Genomic DNA, 23,218 nt, shown 5'->3' with positions numbered 1-23,218 from the left:
GCAGAGACAAGGTTGAAGCAGGAGGAAAGGGGGAGTCAGACACCAAGTAGCCTATGAACTCGACCAGGGTAAGGTGTATATGTGCGGACTGCAGAGGGGTGTTCATGCTGACTTTATTTTATAAAACCCTCTGTGGCAATAACAATGGAAGTAGGCCCGAGTAGGTTAAGAACCAAGGCAAGGATGCCTGTTAGAAATAGTGAGTGATGATGTTTCAGAGTAAGGGAGAGCACATGGAAGAGTAGTTTTGAGAAATTTAGGAAATGGAGTAAGACTTGGTGACTGGATGTGAAAGTTGAGAGAAGACTCAATCCCAGGATGACACCTTTGGCACCTGCAGTGATGGTGGTGCCATTCATTTACTAACAGAAAACACAGGAGAGATGTCAGGGGTAGGAGGAGACGTTGAATTTAACAACTGATCTGCTACATCAAATTGTCAGTGGACATCCACAGGTTCTGTTGTCAAGAGCAAGGTGTAGGGTAAAGATCCTGACTTGGCAGTCACTGTCACATAAGTGACCACTGGAGTTTGCATAGAACATGAAACTGGTAAGACAAGTAGGTAAAGGTGACACAACAGATCAGAAAGCTGCAAAATAATGAAGAGTAGGCATGGAGATGGGAAGAAATGACAAAGAAATGTGTCACATGAGCCAAGGAAATCAAATGTTTTCATCAGAGTATAATGAATAGGGTGTATAAGATTAGGTGAGAAAATTGTACACTGGGTTTGGCAACATAAAGGTATCAGTGCTTTCAGCCAGGCTGGTTTTAACATACTTTGAGGTAATTTTCAAATCCCCTGATAAACTATAAAGAACACGGCAAAAACAGGTTATTGAGCTGGTGCCAGATGATTAATCAATTATATCAGTACCTAATATACAGTAGGCTCTTATGTTTATTGTTGATCTACACCAAATAGAGTACCTCAGTGCTATGTAACTGAAAAATATGTTTTTAAAAAGGGGACAGGTGGGGCAGGTTAGGGGGCTGGTATATGACACTATAAAAATATATGTTAGATAAAAGAAGTGTACAACAGCAATAGACAAACGCTCACTTTAATCACAATTCTAAATTAATTATTTTCACATTAATATAGATATTTCCATAAACCAAGAAAAACTGAGTTAAGTATTATACATTTTTTAACAGCTAACATGATTTGAAAATTTTTTATTAAAAATTGATCAGAAGCTAGTTGAAATTCTCAATGTAAATATAAAATATTCATTACAATTGTTTTTCAAAGTAAATTCAGATCTAAGCTTCCTGAAAAGCTGTACTATCTCATATCATAATAGGGATGACTAAGTACTTGACAACTACTTTCTAAAGAACTTAACAAAAAGTGACTACTTGAAGATTATATTTACAACAAAAAGGCTAACATTCTCTGCAGAGCTCTCATTTTATCATGAAATGTGGACAATCAGGAACACGTGGATGAGTGGTATCAAGAAAAAGGGCATTTCAAAATATTTCCACTTTTATTAAAGGTTTTGACAATGAAGATTTCATAAAATGTCTTTAAATTCTATTTTCTAGAGAATAACCATCTAAATCGGAGACATATGCCATAAAACTGCAACCATTTTAGTGCGTAAAATAATTCTGAGTTTGTACTATAAAAAGATTTGGCTAAAATACAAAACATCTTTGCGATAAAACTGACAATGTAGCTTAAGTAGCTTATAAGATTTCAGAAATGTCTTCTGAAAGAAATAAGAATGTTTCCCTCTGCCAGATAAAACTGAACAGTTAAAGTTAAGGTGCTATAAACTAGACAAAGCTAGAAAGGCACATCATGTAACTAGAAAAGAACAGCATGTGATGTGGACTTCATGTCGAACTGACAGAAAAACAGAATATGCTCTTCACAAGGAAAGGTATGAGAAGATAATTCTTATAAACAAACTTCTCATTGAAGTCTTGAAGAGTTTTACAGAGAACATAATCATAAAATGGCTAGAGGTCATTTATAGGACATAGTAATGGATTCCTTTATATTACAATACCTGCCTCAAATATAAACACAAATCAAATATAAACACCCTTGTAAAGCTGTGATTCTCTCAACCAAACATTCCTCCGGTACCACACTCAGGTGCTAGTGGTATTTGGATGCAAAGGTTTAACTCGTGCTAATCTGGACAAGCCAAGGCGGAGACTCTGATTGGGAGACTTCACAGACACTACCACCAGTGGGCTGCTGCTACTTCTGCTACCTCCAGATGCCGCTGAAAGGAAACATATGATGTGATGCTGATGATGTCAGAAATCTCTTAACAAAGATTAATTTATAAAATAAGCAGCAAAAAAAAAGGTAGTTAAGCATTATTCTGCTTTCCAGGGTCTATCAAGCAATAAACTAGATCAAAAGAACAGAATGTTCTAAAGAGCAGAAATTAATACAGTATTGCCTATTTCCAAACATCCCAGAAGTCAAGGTAATGACACTAAAACCTCACCATGAAAGCTGAAAAAGGAAGGCTGGGAACAAATAATGCTAGTTGTAAAGGCATACAAAAATGCATATAATTATAATTTCTAAAGTAATAGAAAAAGCAAATGCATTTTTAAGGTCCTGCAATTTTTACAAGTAGTCCTTGAAGAGTCTATTTTTCAATTATTAAATACCTTTAAAAATGGCAAATATTGTTATTTATTTATACTAGTTTCATTATACTATTATCCTAATGTAGCAATTATTTCCATCTATTTCAAAATTATCCACATGAATGTTCACAGTTGATGGTGACTGTAGGTGCTCGCCTACACAACAGTATTATAAATTTAAAATAAATAATTATACCTGCTACCCTATAACTCAGACTATACTGCTTTATTGTTTTCTAGTTTGAAAGGTATAAAATAGTATTTTATTTTAATTTACACTTCCTTAATTACCAGTGAGACTGAAACTCTTCATATTTTCTTGTTGTATTAATAGTTCTTGGGGACACTGTTATATTTATGCCACTGGCTAATTTTACTTTTGGGGTCTTGGTGGTCTTCTCCAGTTGTATAAGATAGGTAACAAACTGGCAATCTGAGGGCCAAATCTAGCTCTCAGATGTATTGTTTTGGTTCACATGGTGCTAACAAAAAAAAAAAAAAAAAAAAGATCAACTTACAAAAATTAGCAGATTTCATATTAAAATCTGGATTTCTGGCTTCTCTTGAAAACAGCAATCAGATCTAGAAATACCAAGCCCATAATCTTGCATGGAAACAATATGATGGAGCTGAGTAGCAGCTGCTTCCTTCAAAAGGGTACGCGCTCCTGAGTCCAACAAAATTCCTACCCACGCAAGTCTACTGCATGGGCCCAATTCACTCATTTACATCAGTTGCCTGACTGTCACATGCTGACTTGATAAGCACTTTGTGCTTGATGACATTAACTCTTTATCCATCATTCCACTGTTTCCTTGTATCTTTTTGATTATGCTACTTTTAAATTTCTATAGTTATATCACTTCTTTTAAATTTCCTTCATTGGGGAAGCATTAATTATTTTTAGAAATATACTAAGTGTTACTCTTTGAATGATATGACATCAAGTAATTAATCTTCCCTCCTTTCCTTCTCCAAAAAGTTTTTAAGTCCTCATTAAAAATCTTAGAAGTTGTAAACCAGAATGGACTTTAAAGATTACAGTTGTTCCCAGTATTTCACATGACGAAATGAAGACTCTGTAAGTTAAGTAATCACGCAGCCTCACAGCTCACGTCTAAATCTATGAATAGTAATCAGCCAGGGAGTGAGCACTGTGGACCAACCAAGAGAGGCCCCTCAAAAGAAAAAGAGGAGTAGAATTGGAAGGGCTCAGACAAGGAGAGGGGACACATGAAGAAAGACACACCAGGCAGAGGAGGATTAAGAGAGGTCCTGAGAGAGGCATACATACAACATGTTTGAGAGACAAAAAGTGTTTCAATTTCACTGAAGTGGACGGTTCATGCAGGTGGATGAGAGAAAGTAAAGACAGGACTGGTTAGGAAAGGCAGCAACAATTTGGGCCTGGATTAGGGTTTTAGTAATGTCAAGAAGGGTGAAGGTCAAAGAATTCTTGAAGGATCCATGAGACTTGGCTGTGGAGCAAAAGAAAACAAAGAGAAGTGAAATTTGTAAAAGCAAGAGGTTGAGTTTGCTAGGGCATTTGTTAAATGCTAGAATTGCCACATATAGATCCCAAGGCTTCAGTCAGACTGTGGAGGTCAGCAGGTCCTGAGCAAAAGATTTGCTGCCAGAAATACATACTTCAGGAATCTCAAATGTTTACACCCTTTAACACTGTAATTTTCCTACTCGAAATTTTATCCTAGGAAAATAATCAGTAATATGCTCAGAGATTTCTAAAATAAGGACATTTGCACTTATTGCAATCTTACTTATAGCACTGAAAAAATCATAAACCTGGATGTCCAATAATAAGGAATGGTTAAATAAATGAATATATGTAGCAACCAGAAACTTTGGTTTTGAAGAATATGTAATATGGGGAAATGCTCACACATGACGTTTGTAACTAGGAAAAAAATTTACCAGTGATAATTTCCCAAGCTCCTGTCCTTGATGATAAATATGCCATACCTGGTGGGACCCATTTAGGTTTCTTGCTTTCAGCTGAAGGACTGCGTATTTCTAATGGTTTCCTAGTGGTATCTGAAGACAGAGAAACCTTTTTTGGCGAGGACTGAGATTCTGATTTGACGGCAGCTGGAGCAGAGTCCACCGAAGTCACTTATTTGAAAAATATACGTAAAAATGTTTGTCATGCAGGAAGAAAAAGTAAGTCTAGCATATATGTGTAAAAATTATAAAGTTACATAATCATATAAAAAATAAACTTATTAATCAACAAACATTTATTGAGAGCCTAAGAATAGCCATCTTTTATGAGCATTAATATGCCAGGCAGTGTGGTAGGCATATTACACACATTACCTCTAACTCTTTACAACAACTCCAATACAGATATTACTATCCCCACGCTCAGAGAAGGGAACAGAGACGTTAAGCAATCTGCCTGTAGTCTGACAGCTAGTAAGCATCTAAGCTTAGAAACCAGATTTTCCTCCAAAATCCCATCCTTGTAACCAACCATTACACAATAGTGTCTCGTGAGTATGTGTCAGTGAGATTACGTGTCAGGCTCTAGGGTTAGAAACAGTATCATTCATGGCTCCTGCTCCCAAGGACTTTAAGGTTTAGTCACTAGACTTCAGTGGGAAGAACAGGGAAGTAAAGATGTGTAAAATGCAGTGTGGTAAGGGATATGGCAGACTCTAGAGGTATGCCAAGTAGAAAAAGAAACTGCAATCTGGGGGTATGTGTTTTAAAGTTAGAGGGAGGTGAGTGAGGATGGTCTAAACCAAATCAAGATTGAAGAGTAAAGGTGAATTGAGAGAAGCTTTCCAGGCAGAGGGAGTACAGTGTGCAAAGACGGAGGATGCACCAAGTTCCAGAATCAGTAGTACTGACTGGTTCAGTATACGGCTGGAGCAGAAATCTCAAGGGTAGGAAATGTCAGAGATAGACACTGGGTGTAGATCACTTATGAAGAGCTTTGCAGACCATGTACAAGAGTCTGGCTAGTCACAATCATGCATATATTTTTCTCAGCAGTGATCTGTATTTTAAAAACATCTTTCTGGTGGTAGTGTAGGAGAAGTAGGCCACTTAGAAGGTTACTATGGTAATCAGGTAAGAGGAAATGGGGGCCTGCTAAGGTGGAGAATAGAAGGAAAACAGCACATTAGATATGTTTTGGCAAAAATAGGTGGGAGGAAGCAATGGAGATGAAGAAATAATCCATGACTTCCAAGTTCCTGTCATGGGCACACTGTTCGATGGTGCCATTTATCTAGAGAACAAACACAAGCTTGGAAGTATGTTTTGGTTCTATTTATTTATTTTTTTGGTGGTGGGGAGGGAGGAGAGGTGGCATTAAGTTCACTTTCAGATAGTGCTTGTTTTGAGATACCTAGGGGTATTTCAACACATATAAACATGAACATTTTCACCGTATACTCTTTCTAATGTTAACATCTGCATCCTCTAGATCAGCACTGTCTGATGGAACTTTCTGTGATTATAGAAATGTTTTGTGTTTTGCGCTGCCCAATATGGTAGCCGCTAGCCATATACAGTTACTGTGCACTTGAAATGTGGCTTGCAAAACTGAGGAACTGATTTTTAAATTTTACTTAATTTTAATTAATTCAAATGTAATATAGCCACACATGGCTAGAGGTTACCATATTGGACAGCATAGCTCTCAACATTTTTTCTATCAAGGGAAAATTATAACATGTGCTAGACACAATTCTCAAAGTTTACCCAATACATTACTAGTAGGACTAAAAATATAATCCATTTTTCCTAATTCCTAGTCCTATCACTTAATGGTTAAATTTCATTTCTAATATTATATATTAAATCTCAGTTGTGAAGCAACTTGCTCCAAGGGATAGAGAAAAGATTTTAAATGGTAAACTCCAACTTGGGAACTGAAGTTTTATTTTTAGTTATTAGTGTGTCTCGGTGAAGAAGCATAAACAAACATCTAAAGAAAATACAAAATATATTCATGGTGTTAATAACTTTTTCCTATTATAGCTTGTAGTAGGCAGAATACTGGCTCCTCAGATGTCTACATCGTCATTGCCAGAACATGTGAATATGTTACCTTACATGGCAAAGGGACTTTGCAGATGTAATTAAGAATCTTAGATGGGGAAATTACACTGAATTATCTGGAGGGGCCCAATGTAATCACAGGGTCCTTATAAGTAAACGTGAGCAGGAAGAAAGTCAGAGTCGAGTAACATGATGTGAGAAAGTCCCTGCCATTGCTCTCTGAAGGTGGAAGGGGCCACAAGCCAAGAAATGCACCCTCAAGGAGCTAGAAAAGGCAAGAACGTGGTTTGTCTCCTAGAGCCTCCGCAAAGGACCACAGTTGGGCTGACTGCTTGATTTTAGCCCAGTGAGAACCACTTTCGACTTTTAATACTCAGAATTTCTGGAACCCAGATGAAGTCATCAATTAAAAAAAAAAACACTCTAATTAAAAAACCTCATTAATTCAAAATACAGGAGAGAGAAGAATATAACTCAATCAGTACTTAATTCTCATTTAATTCTTAGGAAGTACTCAGCAACAGGCTACTGAAGGTGACAGCAGCTCCTATGAATAAATGGAAAGACTAAATAATGGAACTTTTAATATCAATAGCATATATATTAAATAAACCAAGACATAAAAATGATTATCAAGAAATAAAACAAACTCAGTTAATGACAGTTATATTTTGCAATAACCTATCATATACTATGAACTCAAACATATCCTAACTTCTTTTACACAAGAAACAGGTATTCCATGTTCGAGTCACCATAAATTTTAAACGTTTTATCATAAAAGTAGTTTCTAATGGAATTTGTTTTGGGGAAATAAAAAAAAAAAGGGCCCTAAACATGTGGCAAAAGAGCTCTCAAATCAGACTAAGTAAAGCACAAAAGCAAAAAATTAGAATTATGCAAACTTCCTTGTTTTGCCTGGAGAAAATATGGTCCAAGATACAGCTTAGACTCTGAATGGACAAACATGGGTTCAAATTCTAGCCCTTCACCTATTAGATGTAAGATTTCCAACAAATTATTTAACCTCTCTGACACTCAGTTTTTCACTGTAGAATGCAGGTGACAACAGCTAACCACAGAGGGCAGCCATGAGTACCAAAGTGAGGTCATATACAGTAAGTGCTAGCATACGTAGTGGAGTCAGCATTCTTGTCCGCTTTTCTCCCTTCCCCACCCCGCCTTCCTTTTACATATTTTAACGAGAAATGGACGTTAGGAAAATGTTAAAGAGAACAAAGGCAAAAATAAGAAAAATACGGCAAACAAACCACATACATTTCCTTTATAAAATTAAGTGTTTTGGACCAAGCTTACCCAAAGCATTACATTTGGATTTAGATTTCTTCTCTTTCTTTTCTACTGGGGATTTTACCTTCACTTCTTTCTTTTTAATTTCTTTAACTTTACTTTTTCTCATAGAGAAGTCTTCGTCATTATCCTCACTCTCACAAAAATCAGAATCATCCTCAGAATCTTCACCTAAAACAGAAGATTATATAGTTCATCTTTGCTCTAAAAAGTGAGGATTCTGTTGCCTTAACTTTATCCACAGCTTTCAGATTCTTATGCACCTTTGTGCTGCACTGTTTCCAGTAGCAGAACACTGCAGTGGTTGACATTGTGGGTGCCTGGGTTTGCATCCTCAGACAGGTCACTAACTTCACTGAGCCTCAGTTTCCTCACCTAGAAAATGGGGATAACCGTAAACCTCCATCAAAGGGTCGTTGCGTGGATTAAATGAGTTAATATATATATAATGCATTTAGAATAACATCTGGCATACACTGAGCAAAATAAAATTGTTTGCTATTACCACTATCACTATAAATTTCCCATCAGTAATCTTTACTTCAGATTTTACCATTTTAACTCAGTGACTTTTGAAAAGAATGGTAGGGTATGACAATAGCTAGTCTTTCAAAACAGTGACATTTATGGCAATAGTGAGCCTTCCCTTAATCACATAAACTTCAACATTCTGGAACAGACCAAATGAGAATTGAGATAACCATACCCAACAATCTTAGCAGATAATCCTAGAGCTGATTTCATTTGGGACAAACCTTTATTTCTCAAAAGTGCTTTTCTGCACTTCGTGCGAAAATATAAGCCAGTGATCTAACTTTGAAAGTGCTACAGCTGCTCTGGAAAAAAGCATGTCCTAACCTGATAGTTAAGCAATGATCTTTCTATTTTTTGAGGGGGTTAGGATCAGAAAACCATGCCTTGTAGATAAACTCTGAAAACTAAGTGTAAATAGGGTTAGTCCTATATTAATATAAAACTTTTTTACATTTTTGATATTATGGACATGCTTATTGCAGAAAATGCTTAAATCAAAAAATGTACAAATGAAATGAAAAATAAACAATACGTGCTTATTGTAGAAAATACAGACCATACAAAACTTTATTAAAGAAAATCTACTCTGTAATCTCACCACTCAGAGATAACCACTACTGTCCCCACATACTAATATCTACCTACCTATAAGAAATATTATATGTAAATAAAATCATAAGATTTTCAAACCTATACCACAGTAGACAGTAATAAACCACCACTCAGATTCAACAATTATCAACATTTTGCTCCATTTGTTTCATCTATCTCGCTCTTCTTCTTCTATTCCCTTTTGTAGTATATTAAAATAAAATCAAGGCATCACATCATTACATTCCTACATACTTCAGAATGTATCTCTAAAAACATGAGCATTTTCTCATACAACAATGCCACTATTACATCTAGCAATACCAACACCAGTTTCTTGGTATCATCTTCTATTCAGTCTACATTAATCTCTTTTAATATAGAGCAGTATCTTCTCCCTGTCCTCCCTTGTGTCTGACTTGCTGAAGCAGTTGAGTCAATTGTCCTGTAGAATGTCCTAAATTCTGGATTTGTCTGTTTTCTAGCTCACGGTGTCATTTAACTTAATCTTGCTTTTTTTTTTTTTTTTTTTTTTTGAGATGGAGCCTCACTCTGTCGCCCAGGCTGGAGTGCAGTGGCACAATCTTGGCTCACTGCAACCTCTGTTTCCCAGGTTCAAGCAATTCTCCTGCTTCAGCCTCCTGAGTAGCTGGGATTACAGGCACACAACACCACGCCCAGCTAATTTTTGTATTTTAGTAGAGAAGGGGTTTCACCATGTTGGCCAGGCTGGTCTCGAACTCCTGACTTCAACTGATCCGCCCACTTCAGCCTCCCAAAGTGCTGGGATTACAGGTGTGAGCCACTGTGCCCGGCCATATTCTTGCATTTTATGTGAGCTGGAATTCTGCTCTCAAGGCTTGAGTGGATTCAGGCTCACTTTTTTTGGTGGCGGGGGGAGGAAGGACGGCAAGAATATACTTCATAAGTATATTCTCTGTACTTCATATTACATCACATCAGAAATCATATAATGTGTGGTTGTCCCTCTCTTAGGTGGTTCAGGTGATGCCAGCCTGAATTCATCATTGTAAAGATCCTTATCAACCTTCCATTGATGACCTTTACCTAAATCAACAATGTCATTTATGGGCTGGGCGCAGTGGTTCACCTCTGTAATCCCAACACTTTGGTAGGCCAAAGCAGGTGGATCACATGAGGTCAGGAGTTCAAGACCACCCTGGCCAACCTGCTGAAACTCCATCTCTACTAAAAATACAGAAATTAGTTAGGCATGGTGGCGCATGCCTGTAGTCCCAGCTACTTGGGAGGCTGAGACACGAGAATTGCTTGAACCTGTGAGGCGGAGGCCACGGTCAGCCAAGATCGTGCCACTACACTCCCGCCTGGGCGACAGAGCGAGATTCCACCTCAAAAAACAAAACAAAACAAAAACAAAAAACAATGTCATTATGATCTTCAAATTGCAATGTCCTTATTCTATCATTGTTCCCACACACAATTTTAAAACTAATCAACTCACATGTTCACAGAATGGTTCCTGTGCTATAGAGAATTAGCCAAGAAAGGCCAGCAGGTCCCATGAGGGCTGTTAGAAATGCCGCCTACAAATTCAAGCAATCCTAAGAAGCTCTCCGCTCAAAGAAGGCAAGGGGTAGAGGAAGTTTCTCCAAACTTTCCGAATATATCATCTACAACAAAACTTTCTGTGTATCCAATAGTTCTGATACTGCATGTGTTCAGTAACTTAGAAGTCTGAAGGATTCTCTTCTTGGCTCAAGAGGATAAACAGTAGGAGCTGGCTACATTTCTGTTTAACAAGCTTGTTCAGAAATGGGGTCAAACTAATCTTCGTCAGTCAACTGAGAAAGCAATTTAAATAAAATTAGAGATGGGGAGTTGGAGTTCCCAAAATTCCAAGTCATTCGCATCCCATAGAGGAAAATCTGGAAGGCCCAAACACTTCAGTTACAGATTTTGGGAACTGTTAGAGAAAAGACTTATCTTCTCTGCAATTTTCTCTTTTCTTTCCCTAATGAAGGTCACACATGGTCCTTTCTATTCTCATCCAGGACAAGCGAATGCAGGGGGAAAACTGAAATGTCACTTTGGGGCTGCTTCCACTTCTTGGCTATTATGAATAATGCTGCTATGAACACGGGTATGCAGATATCTCCCTGAGATCCTGCTTTCAATCGTTTTGGATACATACTCAGAAGTGGATTGCTAGATCATATAGTATAGGCTGAGTATCCCTTATCTGAGGTGCTTGGGACCAGACGTGTTTCGGGGTTCAGATTTTCTCTGGGTTTTGGAACATCTGCATTATACCCAGTTGGGCATTCCCACTCCAGAAATCCAAAATGCTCAAATGAGTATTTCCTTTGAGCATCACATTGGCGCTCAAAGAGTGTCTTTGCATTTTCCTGTCTCCCAGGCCCTCCCAAAGTAAAATAAATGCAAAACAGTCTTTTTTCATGTATTTCCTTTGTTCCACAAGGACAGGAGCTGTTTGTTTTTTTCACTATTGTATCCCTAGTATCTAGAATATAATGCACATAAAAAGCATTCAAGTATTAGTCGAATAAGTGACGATGAGCAAATCTGTTATTGTTTGTTGACAGTATATCAAAATCTAAAATATGGTATCTTGATTTGGCCTCCATTTATGAATTTAAATTTTTAATTAATATGTTATAATGTTCTGTCAAGGTCACTACACTTTCCATTTGCCCAATTTCTAAATGACTCTAAAAACCATCATAATAAAATATAGATTTCATATCACTTCTGCCTCAGAATAATTCATGGATTTCTACTACCTCCAGGAAAAAAAAGCCTACACTTCTTCCAGTGGGTCTGAGACCCTCCCTGATTAGTACCAGCCTCCCTCTCGAGCCTCTTTCATGTTCATCCCAGCAAGCCTCAGTTAGAGACAAATAGAGCATTTGTCTATTCCACAGGTAATGCCTTTCTATTAGTCAGAAATGCTACTTTACACCTTTAGTTTGTTGAAACGCTACTCATTTTTCAAGGCATAGCTTAAAGGTTAACTCGTAGAAAAAACTTTTTCCCCAAATTCTATCACTGAATTGAACTGTTCTGTGTGTCCTTGAAGTTTGCACACCCCAAAGGTTTAACACAGTGCTTTGCACAATTAATGGCTTCCAAGAACTTTTTTGACTGAATTCCCATAGAATTAATTTCGAAGTAGGATAAAACCTACCAGGTGCAAAGTCTGGTTCAGTGTCATTAGCACTATCACCATCACTGCCTTCCAGAAGAATCTTCCTCTGCTGTACTGCAGCTTTAGATGCTGCTTTTCTTTTCCCTTGAACACGACCAACATCATCTTCCACAGTAATCTTATCCAAATCTTCAGGAGAGGCATAAAAATCAATGGAAAACTTTCTGTGACAGCTGATATTTCAAGAACTGCAGAGCAGACTCTATTACAGCTATTGTTTTTATTTGCCCAGGTTCATCCCTCCCATGCTTCCAGTAATAGACTATTTATTAGCCCAATCTGGGTCAACCATGGTACATCAGTGCCCTGGGAACACCTCTAGTTTTAGGGATAAATCCAAGACCCAAACAGAGATCATCTTTCCCCCAAAATTTTCAAACTAGAATTGGGAATATGCAGCCCCTTTCTTCAAAGGTCAGTTGCTCCAACTAGAAGCCACGGGTAGTTATGACCCTTCAGGGAAGAATGTGTGTCTGCAGTACGACAGAATGAGACTAAAACACAAAGAAATAAAGGCCATGACATCAAGAGAGTCTTGACAAATTTAAAGAACTTGCTTCTAGCCACAATCTCAGCAATTTAAACAAAAGTCAGAAAAACAGCATTGTTGATGAGAAAAATTATTAATATAAAAAACTTACCTAAATAATCACTGGCTACACTGCAATTAGAGATATGAGGAGACTTATTCATTGTTTCTATTTTACTACTGCCATGTTTTTCAATGCCTAAATATAAGGAATAAGAAAGAAAATTCAGATATATCTTAATCAATGTCTAGAAATAGGAAAATTAGTACTAAAATGTAATAGCATTTAGATATAAATAAATGATCCCAAACTCAAACTAGCACAATAATTTTATTCAGAGAGGTTAACATATGGTTAGAAGTCTGGGCTCTGAAATCTAACATGTTTAAATTCAGGCTCTACCATGTAAACTGGCTATATGACCATGGGCAAGTTGCTTATCCTAAGACTGAATTTCCTCATCTATAATGTGGAGATAAAAATAGTGTCTTACCCAGTGGTATTACAGAAGACCAAATGTGGATCTTACATAGGAATTGCTTATTATTGTGCCCAATGTGCAGGAAATGGTCAATAAACTATCAATTCTGTGTAGGCAAATCCATGCTTTTACTAACGTTAAGAACTCTCCAATCGTTATAATAACCTTAAAATGATCCAAAGCATTCTAAGAGGACTTTAAGACATAATAATTGGTACTATTAAATTCCAATGCTATAAGGTGCATTATTTAATAAGAAGTGGTATAATATTAATACTTCTAAGGAACTCCCCTTATACATTCTACAATGTCTTAAAAGAGAGAGATGAATTTCAGTGCCTCCATTTTAAATGTAATTCATGATAATTCTCTTTTGATGTTTCTTTGATTCTTGGTTACTAAAAGTCTTCCTAATCAAACTTTCATTTCTTTTTAAAGAGGAGGCAGCCGGATAAGGTGGCTCTCGCCTGTAATCCCAGCACTTTGGGAGGCTGAGGCAGGAGGATTGCTTGAGGCTGGGAGTTTGAGGCCAGCATGGGCAACATAGTGAGACCCCTCTCTACAAAATAAAAAATTAGCCAGGCATGGCGGCACATGCCTGTAGTCCCGGCTACTCAGGAGGCTGAGGCAGGAGGACTGCTTGAGCCTAGGAGGTCAAGGTTGTATTGAGCCATGATCATGCCACTGTATTCCTGCCTGGATGACAGAGCGAGACCCTGTCTCAAATAAATAAATAAGGAGGCAGTACTGATTTAAGAAACAAAGAAAAAAGCTCCACGTATACCCCTAAATAAGATAATAAGCTAAAATATCCCCCAACATAAAAACTTTAAGCCAAAAAGCATTTTAGCAGCAGAGTATCTTTTTCAGGAATAATGATTTCTGCCTCTCTAGAATATTAATATATTGCCAGAAAAATCAAAGGAGAAAATCAACAGAGAAATCCAAAAGCCATTCTCTTAAGTCTACTGAGCTTGCTAACCAAATTAATACCTTTGACCTTTGTAAGTAATAAAAATTACCATAATTAGGGTATGTTCAACTGATCTGGAAAAAATGGAGATGGATTGTTAGGACTGTACAGATCAAATCATTTGATGAAGAAATTAAATGTTCACTGTACAACAACATATAATTCGAACACTGAGGCTCACAGTCCATGCCCTCAAGCTTATTCTGGGTGTTAAGCAGAGATGTATGTCTGTTTGTATGAGATTTAGGCAGCTGAATTAAGAACTAAATCCAATCGTATTCTCTGCAAATGGGTCTATTTATAGTGCAAAGTATTCACATTTTACCTCTTTCCTCTGTGAAGGCCCACCCAAACAAATAATTACAAAAGCATTAAGAAGGTTTTAAAGCTAAATATACAGAAAATAAAGTTACTTTTATCTTGAGAGTTCTGCACATTAGTGGTGACTGTTGGAAGTTCCTTCACTGATAAAGCTAGTGCAACTTCTAAGTCTCTCTGGTAGAGCTTGTCATCTAAAGCCATCCTAAAATAGATACACAAGTAATAATGAGTTCTTCAAAATATCAATCTCAACTAAAGAGCAAAGTTTGAGATTTCTCCAAATTACTATTCAAGAGTTGCTAACTTCGCAAAAATGTTTTTAAACAATCATCATTAATAGACCTTTGATGATAAGATAAGACTCCTAAAATGTCACAGTATCATGTTACATACAGAATAAGAGGTTTGAAATAGGAGGACCATGTGCCTCTTTGCAATGACTGTTCCCTTTCATTGTAATGTGTCACCTTACTACCAGCTGTGTCCAGTTGGGAAACACCCTACTCAACCCAAAACAGACTTGGTTCAAACATCACTTCCACTTAAAACTCTTCCTTGACCTCACCCACTCCCCTTTAGCAGATATTATAGCTCTTACATTAAATTAAAATTATTATCATTTTTTTACATCTCTTCCTCCCAATCCAGACTTTAACAAATATTTTACCAAGCACTTACTTTGTACAAGGCACTGCACTAGCTGGAATACTAAAAGTACCTTCAGGGAGTCTGCAATTAAAGGAGGAGGGTGGGGAAATAAGACATGCTAATAATTATCCTATAAAAGGCAGATTATAAAGTCCTATTCAAGCTGGTCAAAAGTGCTATGGAGTATAAGAGGAAAAAAACATCAAAGACAGATAAGGAAAAGTTACATAAAGGAAGAAGCACTGAGATGTACCTTAAAGAATTTATTTTTTTAGAATAACAGTTTTCTTAAGATATAATTCACACATCATAAAGTTTACCTTTCAAAGTAAACAATTCAGCAGTTTTTAGTACATTCACAGAGCTGTAAAACTACCATCACTACCTAATTTCAGAACATCTTTATTACCCCAAAAAGAAACCCCATACCCATTAGCATCCACTTCCTGTTTACCCCTCTCCCCTCCTAGCAACCATTAATCTGCTTTCCGTTTCTATGGATTTGCCTATTCTGGACATTTCATGCAAATGAAATCATGTAATATGTGACCTGTATATCTGGCTTCTTTCACTCAGAATGATGTTTCCAAGGTTCATCCATATTGCAGTATATATCAGTTATCAGTTGTCATTTCTTTCTATGGCTGAAAAATATTCCATTTTGTGGAAACCACATTTTACTTATCCATTCATTAGCAGATAGACATTTAGATTGCCTCCATTTTTTTTTAGCTATTATGAATAATGTTGCTGTGAACATTCATGTATGGGTTTTTGTGTGGGCATATGTTTTCATTCCTCTTGGATACATACATAGGCTGGGTCATGTAATAACTCTGTTTAACATTTTGAGGAACTGCTAAACCATTTTCCAATTTAGCTGCACCATTTTACTTTCCCACCAGCAATATATGAGGGTTCAAATTTCTCCACATTCCTTGTCTTTTGTATTAAGTCATCTAGTGGGTGTGAAGTATTATCTCATTCTGATTTTGATTTGCATTGCCCTCACAGCTAATGATATTGAGCATCTTTTCATGTGTTTATTGGTTATTTGTGTATCTTCTCTGGAGAAAGTCTATTGAAATCTTTTGCACATTTTAAATTGTGTTGTTAGTCTTTTTACTGTTGAGTTTTACGAGTTCTGTGTATACTCTGGATATAGTCCCTTATCAGTTATCTGATTTACAAATATTTTCTCCCACGTGTGGGTTCCTTTTTCTATATATTTAAAATGTAATACAAGAAACTCACAAACAAAAACCAAAAAAAAGAAAAGCAAAAAAGAGCATGACATGAGGTAAGTTTCTCCAGGCTAACTCACTTTTCATAGGGAAACTTGTGGCAGTAAAACATTATATATGCCATGTTCCATTTGTTAATATTCCCCTTCCGCCCATCTCTTCTCCATACTGCAAGTTTTGGGTCTCTAAGGACTTCCTTCACTCCTTTCTGCCTCTTGATACTACCTAATGGAATTCCATGGTTAGTCTAGAAACTATGGGAACTTCTCACTGCTGGATAAATCTTAACAACATGGGGAGAAGACATCTTTTTCTGCAAGAAAATACATGGTTTTATATTTTAAAAACTGTCCTCATATTAAGTCATCTTGTGTCTTAATCATCTTAAGTCATCTAATGTCATTTTTAACAAAGTAGTCTCGTATGATTTGAGGAATTCAGAGATAAGTGCTGGGTCCTGTCAAAACCAGTCATAACTTCTGAATTCTACAATCATTATTGTCTTAATATTTAATGATACTTCCTTGTATGTTTGTGAATTTCTTTAAGTCAGAAAGTCGGAAAAAAATAGTACGTCCTGTTTTCTGACTGCACCTAGGAAAATAAGACCTATGACTCTGCTCAAGTTCTAATTTAAACCAAGCGTTCGAATCTGTGTCTCTTTAAAATGAACACATCTAATGTCATATATTTACTGCATGTCTTACCTCTCACCTTTTTTTAGGGGTTTTCTCTTGTACTGGGATTTCTTCTTTCCGGAGATTGTTCAAGTTAGGTTTTGGTTTATCTTGTTTTAACTCCTTTGGTGCTGTTCTGGATTTCTTGTTTAAAGGTACAGTTGCAGAAACAAAATCATCTATTCATGTGTGAATTAAAACCAAAAGAAAAATATTATTTTCTTCATAAATGAAAATCATTACAATGTGTGTTCAAGTTTTTATAGGCTAGGCAAATTGTTTAATTTCCACAATTTAAAAATCATTGTTAGTATTTTGTTTATCTTTATTCTCATTTATCTATTTCGACTTTTGTTTTTGTGCCCTTTATATTTAAAAATATCAGTCTGTCAAAAACCAATTCACTAAAAACTGCAAAAGCAATTAAGACAGCATATAAGTGTCAAAGAAAAAATGATTAAAAACCTGTAAAACTATTAGAAAAATTGGTAGAATTTAATCACATTGAAAAGTGGAAATAAATTATTTTTATGGGAACTTCACAATGTAGCCAAATATCTTTTTTCAAAGCCCATTACTTGGGCCAGGCACAGTGGCTCACACTTGTAATCCCAGCACTTTGGGAGGCCAAGGCGGGCAGATCACCTGAAGTGACGAGTTCAAGACCAGCCTGGCCAACGTGGTGAAACCCTGTCTCTACTAAAAAATATAAAAATTAGCCAGGCATGGTGGCGGACACCTGTAATCCCAGCTACTCAGGAGGTGAGGTGGGAGAATCGCTTGAACCTGGGAGGCAGAGGTTGCAGTGAGCCAAGATCGCGCTGTTGCACTCTAGCCTAGGCGCAAGAGTGAGACTCCGTCTCAAAAAACAGAGAAAAAAAAGCCCTAGTACATCAACCATGCTAGAGGAAATAAGAAGCATTATGGGGGGAAGAGAAAGTAGCTCCTACTTGAGGATTTTTACAATAGTAGTATTTTCTCTTTCCATTACCACAATGATCTTCCTAAGATCCTACCAAAGTAACTTCTTATTTTCTTGCAAAAGGATGTTCTTTTCCAGTCCATTACTGTTTCTTACAGGTTTTTCTGTCTTACCAATCCTCTGAACTGTTGTAGTTCTACTCTTGACTGTCAACGTAAAACTACTGCTGTGGCTTTTCCACATGTATACAACACATATATGCATGCTTTCAGGGTCTATGCAGTCTTCATCACATACTCAGCAAGCACTAATACTTGTTGTCTCTTATATGCTTCCCCATGTAAAAATAAGATAACTTAGGACTCCCCCCACCTACCACTACACACCTGGCAATTTATAAGTATCTGATGACAGACTGATGACAAAAAAAAAAAAAAAGCTAGATGTTATACTCTACACTCTTTTTCCCAAGTGGTAGATACAGTTAAGGCTGTGCTCAAGGCAAAAACAGATTCCTTCAAACCGAAGACTTACTAAATATTTGACTTACAGAAAACTCTAGTGGTCTAAGAAAGAAATATTAAATCCACTTCAACGTATAACATAATCTAATGCAATGTTCCTCAAACTTTTCAATCATAGCAGAGTCAAGTAAACGTATGACTAATGCTTAAAAGGCATAACATAAGCCTAACCTTTCTTCAAGGTCTTGTTTTATAGTACAATTAATAGGGATTTTATATACTATGCTGTAACATCTTTGTATCTCAAAAAGACAGTGTTTTCCTTCTTCAGGGATGGAATAGGAGACCAACCTCTATGTGACAACTATGGACTTAGAGTAGTTTAGATCTAAAGAGACTTTTCACCTGGCCTGTTCATTTATCACCTACTAACATAATTTTTATCAGTATAATTATCAGCATAATTATCCCAAATGATTAGAAAACTATCTTTCCAGACCTACCTCATATGCATTTGGGCAATTTAGTCAGTGTTTGAGCTATATATGTCATATAAATTCCGAGGAAATGAGTTTCCAAATCTTTAGAACAAAAATAAGAAGCTTTACTTACCATCACTGTCAGAGTGGTCAAACTGTGAGTAATTGACTGGTTTCTTATGTCTATGACCAAAACAGAATTTTTTCATTAACACAAATGTCAATTTCTCACCACTATTACTTAAGGCTATTAATGAATATTATTTATTTATTTAATATTATTCATTTATTAATAATAAATAATGAATAAATAAACGACATAAATAAAAATGTGTTAAATGAAATGTGTTTCAATAAATGAAAATGTGTTTGGGTTCAAGTAAGAATATTTAACTCTAAAACATGATTTGCATTTTACCACAGGGATTTATCATTAGCTAAAATAGTTACAACTATACCTGATATACCTGGGTATTGTTGGCTTTTCAATTATATGATAAAGGAAAAAAATTCAGGTAACTTACAAAGAATAATCTACATAATTAACATTTATAATTGCCATACTGTTTAATTGCTGTTGGGCATTTGTAAGTTCCCGTTGTACGTGTTCTTCTGTTTTGTGTGTGCATTCTATCTTCCTTACTAGATTATAAATTTCTTGACACTAAAAGCTACTTTCTTTTCAATCTCTCCACAATACCAAATAACATTTTTATGCAACGGACACTTAAAAATGGTGAGTGACCTTGTTCCTACCACCTGAGATGAGTATCCCTTATCTGAAATGCTTGGAACCAGAAATGTTTTGAATTTTGGATTTTTTCAGATTTTGGAATATCTGCATTATATACTTACCAGCTGAGCATCCCAAATCTGAAAATCTAAAATCTGAAGTGCTCCAATGAACATTTCCTTTGAGTGCCATGTAGGTACTGCAAAAGTTTCAAATTTTGGAGCATTTCAAATTTGGGATGCTCAACTTGTACTACTTCAGAGGGCATTAGAAGAAAATGATATTCAAAGTGAAAAAAATAATTTTTTCCTCCCTCCTCTAGGCACTAAATAAAATGTTTTTCTAGTTTTTATTTCTATATTTTTGCCAAATAGCTAAATGTGAATAACCTAATTTGTCAGCTGGTTGTTCTTTCAAGTAAAAAGAATGTTCTATGAAAAAGAGGTAAGCTCAGCTCACAACTCAGACAATCTCACAAGTGCTTTTCCTTGAGATAACTATCACGCATGAGTATACAAAAGTGCTTTATGTGTACTTCCTGTTTCCTCACGCAAAATATTAAAAAGTGCACTCATATTACTCTCTTACTCTTCAGAGTTAAAGAAGTTAGAGCTGAATAAAATGTGAAAACCCCTTTATAAATTCTGAACTTGAATAATAGTAAAATAAAATCAATAGCCTATTTTTAATTAGTATACTTAAGGGTTAAGCTATGATGAATATAATAATTTCCACTACTTCATCAAGCATATTCTTAACTGAAATGATTTTTTTTTTTTTACTTTTAAGAGTATGGCAGTAAACATTGCAAAGACTAGTAGTACAATTTAGTGCCACTGCCTTAATTGTTCTGAGGTGCCAGCAGTTTTATCGTCACTGCAGTGCAAATGACAAAGCAGCGAAAAAGGCAAATCATATCTTAGTATTGTTATGAAAAGAGTTTTGACCTCATAGACCTCTAGAGAAGTTTCCAGGGACCCCCAGAGGTCTGCAGACCATACTTTAACAACTGCTGTTCTTTACAAAGGGATTATGACTCCACTGCCTGGATGCTTAAAACCCATTTCAAATTCAGCATGTTCGAAACAGAAATCTTGATCCCTCACACCTCCTAACCTTCCTTTTCCTAGTCTTCCCTATCTTAATACAAAGATCATCCATCCTGTAGCTCAGACCAAAACTATTGTGGAGTCATCTCTGATTCTTTCTTTCCCTTACCTGTACATCTACTTCATCAGCAAGTTCTGTCCACAGTGCCTCCGAAATACATCCCAAATTCATCTGTTCCATTCCATGCCCACTAATAATACCCTATCCCAAACCGCTCTCCAGTGATATAATACCTGATTTTCCTGCTCCCGTTCTGGTCACCCTATCCATCATTTATTCTCCACCAACAGCCAGTGACCTTTATAAAAGCAAACTTAGATATCTCTCCCCTACTTAAAACCCTCCACTGACTTCCCATTGACTTAAAATAAAACCTAAACTCCTTTCTAAGACTTACAAGACCCTATCTGTTCTGGCACCTGCCTATTTCTCTGGCCTAATCCCCCTACGATTCTCCCCACTGCTTGTTAATCCTACAGCTTTAGACTGTCTCTAAAATATGGTCAAGGATGGGGCCTTGGTTCCTATTCCCTCTACCCTGATCCATGACTCAGTGCATGTATTATCGCCTCAGAGTCACATATTAACTACTATATTTAAAGTAGTGCTTTCCTCTTTCGCACTCTCATATTTCGAGGCTTATTTTCGGCCCCCTAACCTCACCTCCCACTAGAATGTAACCTCCAGCACCTCGTACATTAAAGAAGTGAATATATTCAATAACTTTACTAAATGAATGGATAACTATAGGCTTCCATGGCACTCAACTGTGTAAATAGAAGAATCGTTTCTAATACCACGATGGAAAGCACAGAGGATCTGGAGTGAGATGACTTAGGTTTGAGTATTGCCCTGCCACTTACTGGGCTGTATGACTCAGATAACTTACCCTCTATACGTAGAAATGTTAAATCAATACAACAGGAATGCTTACTCTTTCTATATCAAATAACTACAGTGATGAACAAATAAAATAACACATAATTGGGCGCTCGGTGAAATGTAAAGCGCTGTTCAAACGCTAACAAGGTCTTGGTGAAAGAAACGGCGACGGTTGTGAAGGGAGGCAAAGAGAAGGAAAAAGCTACGATGCTAGGATACTTCTGAGCAACGGGTGGCTCTCACTGGAGACTGGGTTCTTGATAACCGTCCATCCTAACCCCACCATCGCTGCCCTCCGGTCTTACTCGATCCTTTCCCCTTAGTCTCATGTCTTTTCCCTTAGTTTTCTTCCCACCCCCGACGAATGTCAGGAACTACCCACCTCACAGGCCGCACCATGGTCCCTTTCAAGGCTTGGTATTTACAGTTCTCAAATTCTTGTCGGCTTCAGCGGCGGTTTCAATTCCCGCCCAAAACCAGACTTCGGAGCCCTCCGCCCCCTGTTACCAGTCGTCCAATCATCACCAGCCATGCTTGCGGCGGCGCACGCGCTGTGGGGAAAGCGAATTTGCTCCCGCCCTCCCCAAGGCACCGCTTTTCCGTATCCGGTCCACGAGAGCCGAGTTTGTGCTTTGTCCCTGCACTTTCGTCACAACGGCGGATTTGCCCTGTCTCTGAACTACAGAATAACAATAGAAATACACCTTATTGCACCTTTCAAATGGTTAAATTGAAACACGTTGGGACATAGAGGCACTTGGACTGAGAAATTTTCTACAAGATGCCAGGAAATAGAAAAGGATGTGGCGAATCTACGTTCGCGGATCCGCGGGGTGGAAAAAGTATGTCGGCAAGTCAGCTGGTTTCCCCGTGCAGGACGCGCTGACAGCTCGAGTGAGCGGACTGCCCAGGACTTCGGAACTAGACGAGGTGAGTCCAGAACCGAGTGAGGATGCCCTTTCAGACTGACAACCGTTACAGAGGGATTAGTCCCCTCACCCGGCTGAAGTTTCTCAGCTCGACCGTCTGTCTTCCTTTTCCCTGATTAATGTGAGCCTCAGAGCCTCCGCTCTGTTGGCTGTGTGTGTTCGGTCCAGACCTCCTCCCATCCCATTTTCTTATGGGAAACCTTCCTGGATTTCACGGTTGCTAAAACTGAACCAAGGCTTCAGGATAGACCATTAGTCTGAAAAAAGAGCGAGAGGAGAAAGAACTAAAGTTATCAGTTTCTTGAAACACAAGTCTAAATGTTGAACCAGAGCTTTTGTGTCTGCCTTCTCTTTTTTTTTCAACATTCCTGATTCATTCATATTTTTGCATTTATCAGTGGTTGATTCTTTTTTGCTGTGTAGTATTTATCTGATAAAATAAACAAGTTTACTATTCTCCTACTAATACGCATTTTGGTTGTTTCCAGTTTGGGGTATTATAAATAAAACTTATATGAGCATCCTTC

At 37.2% G+C, this 23,218-nt stretch overlaps 2 protein-coding genes across 8 annotated transcripts in view; one reads left to right on the top strand and one right to left on the bottom strand.

Moving 5' to 3' along the window:
• Positions 1-1,051: 1,051 nt before the first annotated feature.
• On the bottom strand, positions 1,052-22,368 carry RAD51AP1 (RAD51 associated protein 1). 3 transcript variants are annotated; one of them, XM_063785409.1, is made up of 11 exons: positions 22,145-22,317; positions 19,171-19,220; positions 17,210-17,351; positions 15,802-15,895; positions 15,282-15,332; positions 14,696-14,805; positions 12,940-13,026; positions 12,278-12,427; positions 7,972-8,136; positions 4,606-4,755; positions 1,052-2,246 (listed from the first exon to the last, which is right to left on the bottom strand). In XM_063785409.1, the coding sequence occupies exons 4-11, from the start codon at positions 15,846-15,848 to the stop codon at positions 2,110-2,112; spliced, it is 897 nt and encodes a 298-aa protein (XP_063641479.1). In that variant the 5' UTR covers positions 15,849-15,895; positions 17,210-17,351; positions 19,171-19,220; positions 22,145-22,317; the 3' UTR covers positions 1,052-2,109. The 3 variants fall into 3 exon arrangements, with proteins under 3 accessions (XP_063641479.1, XP_001157782.1, XP_508941.2); XM_001157782.7 differs by lacking the exon at positions 15,802-15,895 and having other exon boundaries at positions 22,145-22,365; XM_508941.9 differs by lacking the exons at positions 15,282-15,332; positions 15,802-15,895 and having other exon boundaries at positions 22,145-22,368.
• The window catches only part of FERRY3 (FERRY endosomal RAB5 effector complex subunit 3), a 60,117-nt gene continuing 59,259 nt past the window's right edge, over positions 22,361-23,218 (top strand). For 2 of the 5 annotated variants that reach the window (XM_063784767.1, XM_063784766.1), the window contains exon 1: positions 22,390-22,692. The gene's annotated coding sequence lies outside the window, so the exon portion shown is untranslated. 5 annotated transcript variants of the gene reach the window in all.

Source organism: Pan troglodytes, chromosome 10 (assembly GCF_028858775.2).
Source record: "Pan troglodytes isolate AG18354 chromosome 10, NHGRI_mPanTro3-v2.0_pri, whole genome shotgun sequence".
Classification (NCBI taxonomy): domain Eukaryota; kingdom Metazoa; phylum Chordata; class Mammalia; order Primates; family Hominidae; genus Pan; species Pan troglodytes.
Note: the sequence above shows the minus strand (reverse complement) of the source record. Positions and strands in the feature narration are given on the sequence as shown.